Source organism: Sapajus apella, unplaced genomic scaffold, assembly GCF_009761245.1.
Source record: "Sapajus apella isolate SASKATOON/1434 unplaced genomic scaffold, GSC_monkey_1.0 scaffold2, whole genome shotgun sequence".
NCBI classification, from domain to species: Eukaryota; Metazoa; Chordata; class Mammalia; order Primates; family Cebidae; genus Sapajus; species Sapajus apella.
The window spans coordinates 60,732,914-60,749,775 of NW_022436942.1; the positions used below are offsets into that span (position 1 = coordinate 60,732,914).

A 16,862-nucleotide genomic window follows, 5' to 3' on the forward strand; every position below is an offset into this window, starting at 1 on the left:
TCACTGCAACCTCTACCTCCCGAGTTCAAGCAATTCTCCTGCCTCAGCCTCCCAAGCAGCTGGGACTACAGGTGTGTGCTCCCATGCCTAGCTAATTTTTTGAATTTTTAGTAGAGATGGGGTTTCACCAATTTGGCCAGGCTGATCTTGAACTCCTGACCTTGTGATACACCCACTTTGTCCTCCCAAAGTGCTGGGATTACAGGCGTGAACCACTGCGCCCGGCCAATGAAATGCTTTTAAACAAGAGGGGGATTACCAATTTTTCTATCTGTGCTTCTATAAATGCTGTTGTGAGTTTGATATTCACAGTATCTCTTCAGTAAAAAAATGGGAAGATTTATTGAAACAAAAACTCAATGCTGAGAGATCACATTCTTATAAATCTCTTGGTATGGGAATGTTTTCAATGCCATTTATATATTATGTGCCTTATATGATGTGCTTGAATCTTCTGGCAAGAAAATATGCTCCCAAACACTTTGTGTCCAGGGTTATAAGTCACTGTTGGGTGACAGTCAGGGGATTTTACTTACAACAGCTTTATTGTTAATGCATACATTGTACAATTCATACATCTCTTACATAGCTTTTGCAAGTCCTTGAAACATACTTACTTTTAAATATAATCTGTAAATTCTATGAGATATCTTCATTTTTGTGTATGATTAGTTTTATTTTTCTGGGTATGTTTTCATGTTTATTTGTTGCAATGACCTTAATAAAAATGCTATATAACAGTAGAATTCTTAAGGAATGACACATTACGCCAACATTATCCAAAAGAACTAATTAATCAAACATGACTAATTTTAATGTAATTACTAAAGAAAGGTATACATTTTATTATGACGCTCTAGCCGTACATTTCAAAATATGCTTATTAAACAGTAAATGTAAGATAATGATTCAATTAGTTACATTTTTAGAAGACATTAGGATTGATATTCCTCTGCCATAAGTGAATTGAATAATAATTTCAAATGCAATCAGAGTTAATTTAATGAAAAATATGCTTTTCAGCTAAGACAGATGTAATGAATGGTCAGTCATTATTTTCTGCTTTCAAAGTAGCGGGAAATTAATTCAGTGTCTGTAAGTTTATTTATCACACTTGGCCTATAAGTGTGATAAAAATACATGAGGCAAAATACATGATGTAATCCCAATTCTCATAGTTCATTAACTCTTTTACAAAAAAGAGATCTGACATGGTATTTGGGGCCTTTATGTAAACTGAATATAAACTGCATGATATTTGAAAGGTTGTGATATTTTGAATAGACATTTTCATGATACACAGACACAGATAAAAGATGTAAGTAGAAAGCTTGAGGTTTCAGAGTCCCTCCTGCAGCGTGTTTAGCAGCGGGTACAAGATAAATATCCAAACAAAATCAGATTAAGGGATTAACGGAAGTGACTTTGCTATGAGTTGGTGAGTGGGGTCAATGGGTGGCTTGGAAGGGATTTTACAGCTCTGTTTTCATTTTTCCTACTTTACATCAGCACATTTTGGGCAAAATGAAATGAGAAACGTTTACTTTTAGGCCTCAATAATATTAAAAAAGGCAGTTTCTAAGAATTGTGGAAGATCATTTTCTTGAAAGTGATGGATAATTCAGCTCAGGCTATTAGGAGAAACTCTATCTTCATCTTAACTCATATTTCAGTTGGGCAGTAATATTTGGAGTTTTGTGTCCTCTCTCTTTTCTTTTAATTTTAAAAAGGTTTGGAGTTTTTTTCCCCTTCAAAGGCCATATCAAAGATAGTTGAAGAATGAGGAGAGAAGGACCATGTTTAAGATCAATGTAATCATACATTAAGAGAGGGACACGGTGGCTCATGCCTGTAATCCCAGCACTTTGGGAGGCCGAGGTGGGCAGATCATGAGGTCAGGAGTTCAAGACCAGCCTGACCAACATGGTAAAACCCCGTCTCTACTAAAAATACAAAAATTAGTTGGGTGTGGTGGTGGGCACCAGTAACCCCAGCTACTTGGGAGGCTGAGGTGGGAGAATTGCTTGAGCCCAGGAGGTGGAGGTTGCATTGAGCCGAGATCATGCCACTGCACTCCAGCGCGGATGACAGTGAGAGATTCCGTCTCAAAACAAAACAAAACAAAATGTGAAATATACGTTTTTAATGAGGTTCCTTTAATTCTAGGGTTTCAGCTTGTTCATCCATCTATAAAATCCTGAGGCAGATACTAAAATAATAATAACTGGGTTGGGACAGGGGCATAATAAAGATACCTTCAAAAATCTCCTGGGCCTCTGTCTTATCTGTGACAGGTTTCTTTAAAAAACAAAAGCAGTGTTCCAGATAGGAATTGGTTATTTAAATTGATACTTTATCCTGTACCATATGCACTTAAAGATTCTGACAGTCTTCTTTCTTTTTTAAGTAGAAACTACACAGAAAAGATATCTATGTATCACTTTCTAATACCTAACAGGAAGGTCTTAAAAAATATTAAAATAGCAATAAGCAAATAGGTACTATAGGATTTAATACTAGCATTGAAAATAAAACAAAAACCAAAACCAAGAATCAACAACATTTTCCTTTTGTTGTTGCCCCCGACCAGATCTGGACTTTATGATCTTTGCAAGGGAGGGGCATAAAGTTTCACAATTCTTCTATTTTAAAATAAATGATGCCATTGCATAAATTAGATTTATCTTTTGAAAATATTGGTGGAAAGCCCATGTGATTTGAATGGAAATATTCTTTCTCATGAGGAGAGCCAAATAGGTTTTGCTCTAATAAATTAACACAGTCTTTTAAGATTAAAAATAGGAAAACATTTTAAATAGTCTGATTATAGTTTCAAACATACATTTCTATCTAGCCTATAGTTTTTAAGAGTCTATGTGGGTTTAATTTATTATTCCTTATTCCAATATAAAAAAAGAAGAAAAGAACCAACTCATTTTTGAACATTAAGAAATTCATAAAGACTGTATAAAAAATCAAAAACAAAACAAAAACAAGAAACAAAAAATCTTCACAGATTGTTAGCCATCTCTTTCAATGATTTCTCATAAATTCTCTCTTTCTTTATCAGTAGGTAAGCCCTGTCTCTTGAGGAAATACTTTCCAGCATTCCCCAAATGAGATCAGTGATTGCTTTTCATGAGAGCTACTGCTCTTTGAGATGTCTGGGTAAGGGAGAATATCTTCTACAAACCAGTAAATACCAAAGAATACCGAAGGGGGATTTGGTAGAAGCTATTTCTTTTGCAGGTAAATCTATGTATTTTTTCTCTTTGTGCACATTTTCTCCACTTGCTGAATATGTGTTTTAGAGCAGAGAGCACAAAAATCAATAAGGAACTTAGTTATCTTTTAAATTTTTCTATTTTCCTATAAGATCTTTTCCCCGCATTTATTCTCCATGCTCTTGATCAAGATGTTCAGAAGATTGGATAATATATTGCTAATTTTGCCAACAAAACAATGGAATCCTCTAACTTATAAAAATTTCCATCTCCTGCCCCTGTACCCCCAAATTCACAATTTGGTGAACAGTACACTGCTTGTGAGTGATAAAAAGTTGAAAGGTGGTGGTGGCTAGATAGACCTAATGCTATTTTATTAAGCCATCTATCTACAGAATTGTTGCTTTTATACTTTAAAAAAATATGTCTATGCTTCCTTTTTTTTCTTTTTTTCTTTTTTTTTAGTCAAGTACTTTCTTAAAGAAACAATAGCACCACATTGGCATAGCTGGCCAAACAATAAGTGGGAAAGCAAAATATGCTACATCTTTTATTCTAAGCCTTCTCCCAAGTGCATAAAGTAGTAACAGAAACTCTGGAGCCACAGAACACGGGATGGTTTCACCTACGCAAACACTGACATTCCAAGGAGAAGAAGGATTCTCGAGGGAGGGACGGCTTTTTGTTTGTTTGTTTGTTTGCGTTCAATAAAATTTTCAAGGAAGTGTTTTTTTTTTTCAGTATTCCATTGGATCCTTAGGGTGTTTGTGTGTGTGTACTTGTGTGTGTGTGTGTGTGTGTATGTGTGTGTGTATGTAGGGTGGGTGTTGAGAGATTTTCATATCCCTAGAAGAGTGGATTCTGATGGAGAGCTGCATTAACTTTTTCAGGGGAGCCTCCTCATTTTAAAAAGTTCAAATAATGTTAACACTATCTGGGGAAGAGAGAACAGAAATTTGACCTAAGTATTAAGTATGGTCAGTTAAATTGGAAATAAGCCTATAAGCTGAAAGCTCATCCTTACCAATGTTTATCATTCTTTTACAAATATCTTTAAATTGCCTCATTTAAAAATTATAAAGCAATCGAATTCTGAAGCAAAGCTTGTAAAGTTTTGGGTTATGACATTTTTGTTGCTCTTTTCTATGAAGTCCGAGTCATTCTGCTGTAGTATATAATAATTGACTGACTTTCAGAGTTTGCATCAGTTTGTTTTCTAGTTTTAATTCATTAAAAAAATAGCATAATGAGTTATATTAAATTTGTTGATTTATGATCCAGTTAGAGAGGATTATGTGTTGGAAAAAGTTAAGAAAGATAATGTGGCAATGCATCTTTCAGCTTTCCTCCTTGGGGGATTTTTGACTGTGGATAGAATTAAATGAAGAAAATAAGTAATAGACCGTCTTAGAATTATCACATCTAACTATGACAGAAAACACATAAGTCTGCAGAAGACTGCTTATAAAGTTTTGTTGAGAGTAAATAATTTTAAAAGGTACATAATGGGAACAAGAAATAAAAAGAAGTGCCATTTTGGGAAGAGGAGTCTAGTATCTTATTCCACAGAACCCATATGTCTGGAAAACAGGCAGATGTAGAGTTTCTTCTACGTCTGTACATGGTGATTGGGACATTGCTGAGCATGCTTGAGGTGCTTAATTCAAATCTGTTGGATTGAGAGTTAAAATACTTATTAACTGAACAGGAGTGTTGACTCCATTAAATAGGGCCTTCTTTTTGCATATATTCAGAGATCTAGGGAGAGTCTCTCTCTCTCCCTCTCTCTCTCTCTCTTTTTTTTTTTTTTCTGGCCTCTGATCCTTGAGGTGACCCAGTGGGAGAAAAACTGAAGATGTTATTTTTGTTTTACATATACGCTTTCCAAGGAGGTAAAATACAAAATTTGCATGAAATAAGCCTGGATGCTTTTAACCAAAAAGTTCTAAGGTGAATAAAAAGATCTGAATGCTGGACAATTAATTGTTCTGACGAGAAAATCTTGATCTGCAGATGGGGGCTATTTTATAGGCTGTGATGAACCTGTACTAACCTCTGGACTTTCTTGATACCAATTTTCAGTTGAACGGATAAAAGGCATTCACAGAGAGCTAGGGCCTACCCTTCTAAGTGGGAAAGTTCTTGTTGGATGGCAGCTTTTGCCTTTCAGCTGACAACTCCAGTCAAACATATTTTAACAAAAGTTTTAAAAAATGTATATACAGCTAAGAATAAGAGCAAAATTTGTTAAAGAAAATGACTTTGTGACTTTTTATTATTGTTTTAGTATTTCAAACTTTGGGTCATTTTCCTTATATTGCCTAGAAAAGAAGGAATCGTGTTTTTCAAAAAGAATAGAATATTATTTATAGTATGAAAAGAGGTTATACTAGATACATAGTAACTGCATGGAAGAGTCAGTGAGTGCTAATAAATAGAGCAATTGATTCCCCTTTCACTGGTAGAAATCTCTTTGTTTTTCTCCTTTTTCTTTTCCTTTTCCTCTCTTCACTTATCTTTGTATTCATAAAACCATATGCAGAATTCAAAATCAAATTGAAAATCAAATGCTTCCTACATATTTTGAAAAGTGTTTTAAGAGATTGAGCTGTTAGCTTTTAACAACTAGTTAGTTGGCCAGTTATTTGGATAGCTTCACTGACAAGAACTGAGATGTCAGGAGCGTTCAATTAACTGATCTCTAGCTACGCTACAGATGGGTTATTTATAGAATTCCTTATATTTATAGAATCTCAGAATGGGTTATTTATAGAATCTCAGCAACTCAAGCACTCTGATGTTGCACCCTTACAGCAACCCAGGGTAAAAAAAAAACCAAACAAACCTGAAGCTTTATCTTTAAAAACCTTATACCACCCCTTTGAGGTAGGTAGATGACATATTGCCCCCATTTTGCAGATGAGGAAACTGAGGCACAGAGAGGTGAAGTGACTTGCCCAAGGTCACACTGGTGAGTCCATGGCACAGCTGGCAAATGTTTGTTTCTTCAGTGAGAAAAAGAAACCAGGACTGCTAAAATTCCTAGCCTTCTGCTTTTTCCATTCCACAATTTCCTCTCTGGACTCGCCAGTCCAATTTGCTTCAGTGGACTTTAGTGTCTGAAGTTCCTCTTGGAAGGCATAATTTGGGGGACTTTCCCTTCTTTCCCAAATGGATGGAGCTTTCAGTACCCTTCCCCTTGTGTCATCTTTGGCTCCAGGCTTCCCCTTTTGTTTTGCTTTCACCTATTACCGTTTTGGCCAGATTCTTTCATATAACAAACTACAAAATAGCACCATTATACTAAAAAACAGAGTTTTATATACTGTTTGATATACCTTGTATTATTGATATGCTAAATTTACATAGTGCTCTATATGGAAAAATAAAAAGAGGAAAGTTACTAATCAGGTTGCACATTAACTCCTCATTTGAAGAAACTGTTTTGAGTTGAAGCAAGTTTCTATGTTTAAAACATATGCCTAAAAATGATTGGCCCCAAAGTTGCAACTATTTGCATTATTCTTTTTTGTAAGCATGATGTGGAAAAATAAAGCTTTATGTCTAAAATAAATGCATCCAACTTATATTTGGCACAAATGCCACAGATGGAATCTTGTGGGTTAGAAATTGGTATGTTTCTTGAGGACTCGCTGCTGCTTTTGAGGAGGCCAAATTCGGCAAATGTAAAGGTTATGAAGGGAGGTGGTGGGTGTAGATGAAGGAGATTATCAGACACTGTAAAACAAACAGCCCATGTTGTGTAGAAAGAAGTGCAAGTAAAGAAACAATTCATAAACCACTTAGACAAGGTTGCTCAATGAATGGCTCCAGCAGCCAAGATTCAGAGAGGAATTTAGTGCAACTGGATCTACATAATACCCATGCATTTGTGGCTCTTTAGAGGCAGGGACTAAGATATATATGTGTGTGTGTATATATATATATATATGTATATATATATATATATATGTTTTTTTTTCTTTTCTATAGAACATTACTGATAAAGGATCAACAGCAATCTACCAACTCCAGGACAATTTTTTCAAGGTGCAAACCTTTTATCAATCACTCCTAAAGACAATGTTGGAATGTTTACTTGTGTATTTCATTGGGGGAAACGCCCATCTTTTCAATGTTATCAAACTTATTTTTTGGTAGTTATTCCAAAGTTTAACAGGTAACTCGTGCAGAGCAAAGGATTCTGCGGTGGCATGTTGCTCTTCACTTCTCAGGAGGGTCTTCCTACATTCTGTAGTTCTTGTTTCCTGCACTCCCCCTACTTGCGTTCTTCAGATGTACTTCCTATAAATAAGGAAGAAAAAGTGACATTAACTTGATGAAGTTTTATTTATCCATCTATTTCTTACAGTGGGTCTCAACCTTCCATATCTTACGCCTTACCAGTTGAGCTAATAGAGAACTTGGGCCTTGGTTTTCTTGAGAAGGGTGTATATAGGTGTACAAGCCCTTAATACTTTTGCCAAACCTCACTCAGACATCGTCCCTGTATCCCTGGTGGCGTGAATACCACAGAGAGCTTTATAAATACACAAAGATGAGATTGGATTCATCTGCCTCTATCACAGATTCATTGATAGGAACAAGATCCTGAAAAATCCAGCCCTCTGGCCTCTGGCTCCTCTCCTAGTAAGAAACAAAATCAATCACATTCTGGGATCATCTTTTGTTGTTTTATTGCAGTTTGTTCTGTTTTAATTTTTGTAAAAAAATGAAACATTTCTTTTTCATTGTTTTTCTTGTTTTCTTCTAGAGCAAGGCAGAGTTTTAGAAATTGAAGATTAGGAAGTCTTATAATTAATTTTGAGTCTATAAAATCACAGACATACTGGGCTAAGCTCAAATTGTAGCTCTTCTATTTTCTAGCTATGTAAATTTTTATGAGTGGCAATCTCTGTGTTTCAGTTTCTTCATTATTCAAACTAGGATAATAATATCTACCTTATAGGATCAAAGATTACATCATATATATAAAAGTACTTACAATAGACCTGGCACATGGTAAGCACTGCATATTATTAACTCATTATTTATTATTAACTCATTATTATCATTATTAACTCATTTTTCCTCTTAGTATTGTCACCTTTATAGGAAAGTAACCATACCAAGACTGAAAGTTCTGGGTTCCTAATGTGGTGCTACCATCCCTCATCAACAAGCAATGATGTTATCTTAAGGATATTGAGTTTCGTTTTGTTTTTTAGACAGGGTCTCTCTCTGTCGTCCAGACTGGAATGTGGTGGTGCCATTTCAGTGCACTGCAACCTCTGCCTCCAAGGCTTACACAATCCTCCTGCCTCAGCCTCCTGAGTAGCTGGGACCATAGGCATGCACCACCATACCTGAATAATTATTTTTATTTTTTGTAGAGACAGAGTTTTGCTATATTGCCCATGCTGGTCTTTAACTAGTGGGCTCAGGTGATCCACGAGCTTTGGCTTCCCAAAGTGCTGGGATTCCAGGCATGAGCCGCTATACCTGGCCTGTATATTGAGTTTTGTTTGGAATAGAAGTGCTGTGAGAGCAGAGATGTGTCTGTCTGTTCACTGTTACAGTCCCAGTGTCTAAAACAGTGTCCAGGTTATTGCAGGTGCTCAATAAATGTCTGTAAAATGAGTTAAATGAATGAATGGGTATGAGGGACTCCCTTGTGATGTGCAGAACTAAGTCATTATATTATAATACTTTTCTTACAGTTATTATTTTATCCTTGAATAATTTAAATAGCAAGGTATGTAGATAAGGAGTTTTGAAATAAAATGAAGGAGGAACTGGCATTTATATGCATAAACCTAAGGTACTATTTTTTTTTTTTTTGGTTTTACCTCTAGCCAGAGATCCCGCTATAGAAGGATGTGATGGATAATTATTGGTATAGAATGAGGTTCAAAACCAAAAACAGGAGTTCTCTCCATGATACCTGGAATCTTCAAACTGTTCCCTCTGGCTAAGGTAGTGAATACCCACACAATCACAACATTGTGAGGAGCTGAACACATTTGAGATTACTCAGACCTTGACCTGGAGAAGGTGAGAGGTTTTAATATGGAGGCTGGGGAAAAAAAATCAACCACCACTCCTTGGAAATAATACCTATCGGTCAAGGCCCATAGGGATCTGGCAGTTTTTCTTACACATGTTTTTCAGTTCTACTTGGAACATTAGAGCTATCACCAAGTCCTTCATGAAAGGTAGCTTGCATTTTGTTGATGGTCAACATCTTATACTGACTGAGTAGAAGGAAGATGGCATCATTGTGGAAAAGCATTCATTAAAATAGGTCAGTGACCACTGCAAAAAGGAAAAAAAGCTGGTAGAAAGAAACTGGGCATTTGTATAGAATAACTTGAAATGCCATCTGTTTTTAATCCTGGCACCTTCCCTCAAATATCACAAAAGACCACTTAAGATGCGTTTGTTGTGGTGCAAAGCATCTCCTGTTAAGCTCCCAGTAAACTTGTGTTCTTAATCTTATGTCATGTTCTGTTTTCTGTGTTTTTGAGATGGAGTCTCACCCTGTCACCCAGGCTGGAGTGCAGTGACGTGATCTTGGCTCACTGCAACCTTTGCCTCCCCGGTTCAAGTGATTCTTGTGCCTCATCCTCCCAAGTAACTGGGATTACAAGTGCACACCACCATGCCCAGCTAATTTTTTGTATTTTTAGTAGAGATGGGGTTTCACCATGTTGGCCAGGCTGGTCTGGAACTCCTGACCTCAGGTCATCTGCCCGCCTCAGCCTCCCAACATGTTGGGATTATAAGCATGAACCACCATGCTTAGCCATGTTCTGCTTTCTTATAGGAGTTCTCTAGAAAAATGAGAGAAGGACACATAGGGCCACAGAACAGCATCATTAATGTTCTAAAACTCCTTGAAACATTTCTGTTCAATTCTCAATCAACACTGTTGATGGTCTGTAGCTTATCAAACCCCCAAAACACATATTATTAAGGATGCCACCTCTCTGCCTAACTACTAACCAAATTAATTCACAGCAGAGAAACACACTAATTTGAATTTTGCCTTTTGTTTTTCCATTTACAAGGCATGCCAGCTGAAAATCAGATCTTTCAGCATCTTCAATGCCTCAATTAAGAAAATACTCAAGAATGAAATGGGAACAAATTAAAAGAAAGCCTCCTAAAGCGTTTAATCTCCATTCTTTCTCTCAAGCCAACTTAATTGCAAATTTCTACAAGGAAATATTAAGATACCACCTATGCTTCACTCTTTAAATTAGCAGGGGGTTATAGCAAAAATAATTGAGGTCAGAATGGCCAACCACATACATCTTATTTTTTGTCTCTAATAGAGAGATTCTCTTTTCTTTTCTCTCAAAAAACAAGACATAAAGTGTAAAATCTGAGCAGAGGGATCTCCCTTGGTCTGTTTCTTCTGGGTCTGTCTCAGGATCACAGCGAAGCCATGGGCTGAAACTTCACTTGAGTGAAGCAGATGCTGTGCCAAGTAGCATGGTTCCCGTGCAGACACGTGCCTGGTGGAGGCCATTCAAACCAGCTGGGATGTCATCTGGTTTGCATTTGGCTCTCGTCCCAGGCTGTCACATGTGGCTTCTTTGTTGCAGACAATGACAGTGACAAAACAAAAGCACTCAGGGACTGGGTCTCAGTTGCATCTGTTGCTTTGCTCATTGTCTTAACTTAATTATGCTGGCCACCTTTGACAATGGGCGGCAAGTGGAGGCATGTTAGAAGCAGCCATCATCGGAGCTGGCATCCACCTTTGGTGCACTTCTTGAAGGATTATGAAACTGTCCCACATTCATCTAGGCAAAACCTTTTTACTTTAACAGCTTGTCCAACACAAACAAACCAGCTAAAACTGTTTCTAGTATGCAACTAGACAGATTTTTAAAATGAAAACAGTAGTGGGTAAATACTGTTTCCTACTGACACCAACAAAGGTGAGACTGTTAAGAAAACATTGAGCCTCCAGCTCACTGGGGTGTGGGCAACACAGCGAGACTCTGTCTCAAAAAAAAAAAAAAAAAAAGGTAAAAATGGCAAATTTTTTATTTTTTAACAAAATAACAAAGTGGAAAATAAAAATATTGTTTTGTTTCTTGAAAAAAAAAAAGGTTTACCCTTCAGAAGGAAAGGTTAACCAACTGATTAGGAAATAAGTTTGCAGAGGGTTTAATTTGTGATATATGTGATCACCCCTTATGTACAGACACACATATTTAGGATGCTAGAAAGGCCCTGAAGAGGCTATTCACCTTCTCCCATTCTCTCTTGATTCTTATCCTAGACCCAAGCTTTCCTTTGGAAAGCTATCCACAGACTTTTCAATTAAGATCGCTGTGCCAGGTGTGGTGGCTCACACCTGTAACACAGCACTTTGGGAGGCCGAGGTGGGCAGATCACTTGAGATCAGCCTGCACAACTTGGTGAAACCCCATCTCTACTAAAACTACAAAAAATTAGCCAGATGTGGTAGCATGTGCCTGTAGTCTCAGCTACTTAGGGGGCCAAGGCAGGAGAATTGCTTGAACCCAAGAGGTGGAGGTTGCAGTGAGAGTAAGACAAAACAAAAACAAAAACAAAAAACCCTGCGGACTAATAACAATGGCAATAATAATAATCTTGCTTGATATTTACAGAGGATTTATAGTTTACGGAATAATCTCACCGAATCCTTACAATCACCATGTGAGGTGATATGGTGTTATTCATGTCATCCCACGTACAAGCCGAGACTCGCTAAGAATTAGTAATGTCCTTGAGGTCGTAGAGGAACAAACCGATAGAACAATCACGAAAATAATGACAGTTCCCATTACTTGAACATTTGTTACATGCTGGGGATTGTAGTATGCATGTAAATTGCATATATTTTCTTATTTTTTTCTTAAAGTTCTCTCAAGGATAAGTACTAGGGTCTTGGCTGTTTTATTTTTAAGAAATCTGAAGCTTAGGGTAAACAACTTGCCTACTTTCTTATTGTGGAGATGTAATAGTGGTTGGAATTTGAACCTATTCTTTCTGATTCTGGAGCTCACCAGTTAACCACTCTGCTAAACTGCCTCCCCAAGAGCTAAAAAACCTAGTGCTTTCAAGTCCAAATCTCTTTCAAATAGCAATAGTGGATAATATCATTAGCTGCCCATGCTCCCAGATGGTGGTAGATGCTGGTTTAGAGGGCAAGGCTGTGCCATGGGACAGAAGACTCAATGAGGAGGGTATTACCACAAGCTGGAGCCCATTTGTAATGGCTATTTTTAGAGGTCTAGGAGCACAGTATTCAATTAGCAAAAGTGAAGTCCTTGATATTATAACCCCTTTTTTTTCTCCCCACCTATCTTTATAAGATTTTGCCTGAGAGATAGAATCTAAAAGGATAAAAATAGGCTGTTTAAACTTCAGGGAGGAAGCTGTGATGTTTTCAATAAGACCACCTTTCCTCTCTACCCACTCCAAACAATTTGAGTATTGCATGACATGAAGTCTAGGAAAAGCCTGGCACTCTATAAAAAAACACTGGGAAAATTCTGTCTGGCATGGAGTATCAGCAGCTTATTGTACTGCATAAAGTACTAACTCAGCATTGACCTTCTCCCAGAAAGGGCAAAACGAGAAGAAAAGAGCAGGGGATGATTGGAGAGACGGCTCAGATACCAGCCCTTTACCTGTTGAAAGGGATGTGCTACAACAATTTTGCTAGCTTGGCCTGGGGACATGTGAAATGGTGGAGGATGACTTAGATGTCTCAGTATCAACTTTGATATCTCTTTACTTACTTTACTTCGGGGAATCACAAGTTCAAATTCCAGGAGGGTTGGATCAGCCTTTTCTCTCTGGCAGCCAGGCAAAGTGATGGTCATGCGATCTACTCAGCACTTTGTGATATGACTTTAAAACCAAAGAACAAGGCGCAATTTCAAGAAACCTGTACTGCTCCTTTATGTGGCTGCTGCTTTAACATCGTGAAGGGTATACACTTACTGGACACAGTTTTGGTCAGCCCAGCCTCATGTTTTTTTCTGAAAACCTCATTCCACTTTTTATGTGGTTGTGGTGGGAATTCCCCCTCACCCCCTGCCAGTACAACACTCTTCTTTGATTCTAGTGGATTGGACCAGGGCAGGCCCCTCCCAAGAGCTAATGACCAAGTGTGGCAGACCTATTTTTGAGAAACAGAGAAATTTTTGGGGCAACTTCATTGCCAAACTTGGGCTCAAAGACTTCCTGATGACTTTGCTGAACCTTCCTTGGACCATAGACCCATCTAAAATGTTTCCAACCAATCTGCTCTCCTTCTCTTCTTCCCTTGGGGTCAGGCTTGCCTTGCAATCTGATGGCTTCTATCCTCCCCTATTTTCCATTCACACATGAATTCCCCCTAATAAAACTCCTGCTCATTTAACACCTTCCCATCTTCTGCTTCTTGGAGGACCTGTCTTAACACATGTGGTTTGAATCCTAGCTCTCCCACACAGTAGTTGTGTGATCTTTGATAATCACTACATTGTGCTGTCCTCAGTTTTCTCTTCTATAAAATAAAAGGGTAGGGTAAGATCACCTACCTCAGAGTGGTGTTGTAATTGGTTGTATAAACCTGGACCCATTTACCTGGCATAGGGTATAGTTGTGTGCAAGAGAGCCTACTGTTTAAAAAAACACTCGAACCTAATTGTTAGCACCATCAGTCTGTTTTAGCTTGTGTACTATAAAAGCCCTCTCTGGTTCCACATTTGTTCAAGCATTGATGTTCTGTACAGTCAATTCTGCATGTTTGCCTCTCCACTAAAAGATAAGTTCTGTGGGGGCAGGTAGCATATTTCCTTCACTTCTATATCCTCCCCAGACCCAAGCACAGTGCTTTGAGCAAAGTGGCCAATGAGGAAATGCTCATTAAATGGACTCAAATTTCCTGCAGGAATGATGGAAGAGAGTTCAGGTCAACAGTAAATGCTGTGTGGCTGCTTACTTTCTTCCTGTAGCATTCTCCACAAGGACAAATAGCACAGAGCCTCCCGTCATTTCATACAAGTGACAGATTGTAGTATGATAAATATCAACTAAGAAATGCAGGAGAGAGTGCAGTGCTTGATTAACACACTGTGGTCTATCTCTCTCGGGCTTGGATTCTGCTTGGCTACTTGTTAGTTCAAGACTTTGGCCAGACATTTTGCCATACTCAGCCTGAGTTTTCCTATCTATACAATAGTGATAATTACAGTACGCAATCTGCAAGCTTCATGTAAAGACTAAATGAGGTGATTCACTATAGCCCTTGCCACAGGGCAAGTACCTAATCAATATCAGCTACTATGAGTCTTTTAAATTTATTTTTTAATTGTTACTATTGTCATAGCAGTTTCTATGCTACAGTGCTTCCCTTTCTCTGCCTGAATATGGGCAAAGAGTAGCTACCTCCTTGGTTTCCAGAGCTCCCTTGAGTGCTGGGAGAGTGGACTTATAGCTCTGTTTTCTAGTGACTGGGGCATCCCTAGGAAACCCCAAGAATCAGAGGACTTTATTCCAAGATTATCTTGACTTAGTAACTTTATTACTCTTTAAAGGCTACCACCTGACTCTATTTCAAATATTTCTGCCTGTGATATAAAAAATCTCTATCAAAATGTTTCAAAAGCCTGGAGAACAGAGAAAAAAAATGCCAACGGGTGCTTTTCCTTGCTGACAAGAGGTGTTTATATTGTCTTTAATTCCCATGAAGGATGTTGTAAAATACTTCAGGATCAGGGCTCCCCAGACTGCTGATTTTATGGGCAGCTTGTTTAGTTAGCTGTTTGTGTTACATTTTTAAATTTAAAAAAAGTTTAAGCTTATTATCTTTCCCAGAGGGAGTTGATTTTGGAATTGTTGAAAAGTCACCAGATTCTAACAATTTTGCTGATATGTACTAAAGATTCAGCACATTCTTACCTAAAAACTGGATTTGGTTGTTCTTTTTCTCTTAAGCCTCTGAAATGTCATTGTTTCATCTGACACACAATTTATGCTAGAGTTACTCAAACTAGTGTATGCAGTAACTCCTATTACAGTGTCCTTGGGAGATGTGAGGCCTAGGGTTTTTTCCTTTTGGTGTCATTTCAGTGCAATAGTGATGAGTTCACAGGGTTAGGAGGAAAGGGTGTTGCCCTCTTTCACTCATTCCTTGTGTGTGTGACAAATCTGGGCAGAACATTCAAATGCCGTGCTCTGAATTTTCCTCTTCACTGAATTGAAAGAAATTTTGGAAGTTTGAAAGGCTCTCTTGAAGTTTTAGGATGAATAAAATAACACTATGACAAGTTAAAGTGATTTGCATCTGTTTGAGGCTGATGGGAGTCTTCAGCATATGAAAGTAAACATGCAGATTGCCAGCCACTACTCGTCCAAGGCAGAGAATGGCTCAAGAACATTTCATGCATGCATACAGTTTTTGTTGTTGTTGTTAAATCAGAATTGTGGCATTGTGCCACCTTTACCTTCATCCTCGTGTTCTTTTGAAGTTAGAAACATTATAGAGAGACAAATCAGAGCATCTAATAGTGACCTAGGTAAACCAATACTGACAAAATAACCGTCATTATACTACGCATTTATTGATTCATTCATATTTTTCATTCCTTCTAGTCTTCCAACGCTTCATGAGCTAGTCAAGCATGCCGCACACTTGCACCATGACATAAATATTGCCTATTCCCAACTCTACAATTATCGGAACCTTATCCAACCCCAGCCTGCCATGGTCTTGCTCCTAATCCTTTGGAATTTTGTCTTGTCATAATTGTGAACTAAAGCTGTGAAAATAGCACATCACATTTTTACAGATGGCAAAGCTAGTTGGTCTTTGATTACTTAACCTCTTGGTGTTGGCTAGACAGAAAGCCCCAAGTGAATGTTTATACATTGCACATAGGACATTGTAGAAACTTTTGCCATGGATCCTAGCTTAGAAGCTTGGGCCATTTGATCTGTTTGGGTTTGATGTAAACTTTCTTGGTCTTTCACTAGGAACTTTGGAGTTATTTTATGAGACAAGAGTTGCTATCACACTCAGCTTTTCATAGATCTTGCTCTTAACATCTTATCTTCATGTGGACATTTTGACTGTATCAGTTAGAGAAGCCCAGGAGGACAGGGTAACCCATTGTCATCTTTTTTCCAGAGTGATCATAATAGATGCCTATTCAAATAAATGAACGTTCCTTTATCTAACCCAATGGGCATGAAAGCATATGACAGACTAAATAGAGGAAGTTAGAGGCTTATGGTTAAGAAATGGGAAAGTGGTAGAAGAGGCATTTGATAGGTTTTGCCAATAACCCCAGTCCCTAATAGAAGTAGGGGCAGGGGATGATAGAAGCAAGATTGGCTTGTAATGGGTCAGTAATTAGACCTAGAAGTTTCCAAAGTTGCAAGTTGGCTCTATTGGAAAGTTACTGTGATCTATAGATAGGAGATCTACAGAATCCTTCTCTGTATATTAGATGAGAAGTGGTTGAAGTCCCTGGATCCTTAGAAGATACAATAATAAGAAAACCAACTTATTTCCACCCCTCCAATAATGTCCCCTTTATTTCCTGAATAGTTTTTAGTTCAGGATGAGAAACAGGCTTTTGAGAAGACAAAGGAATCCTGCAG

The 16,862-nt window shown here is 37.8% G+C and overlaps 1 protein-coding gene across 2 annotated transcripts in view; it reads right to left on the reverse strand.

The window, feature by feature from the left end:
- Positions 1-6,965: 6,965 nt before the first annotated feature.
- Positions 6,966-16,862, reverse strand: part of IGF1 (insulin like growth factor 1) — a 77,002-nt gene continuing 67,105 nt past the window's right edge. For both annotated transcript variants that reach the window (XM_032299428.1, XM_032299435.1), the window contains exon 4: positions 6,966-7,529. In XM_032299428.1, coding sequence (XP_032155319.1) covers positions 7,470-7,529 — 60 coding nt within the window. In that variant the 3' untranslated portion in view covers positions 6,966-7,469. The remainder of the gene's footprint in view (positions 7,530-16,862) is intronic.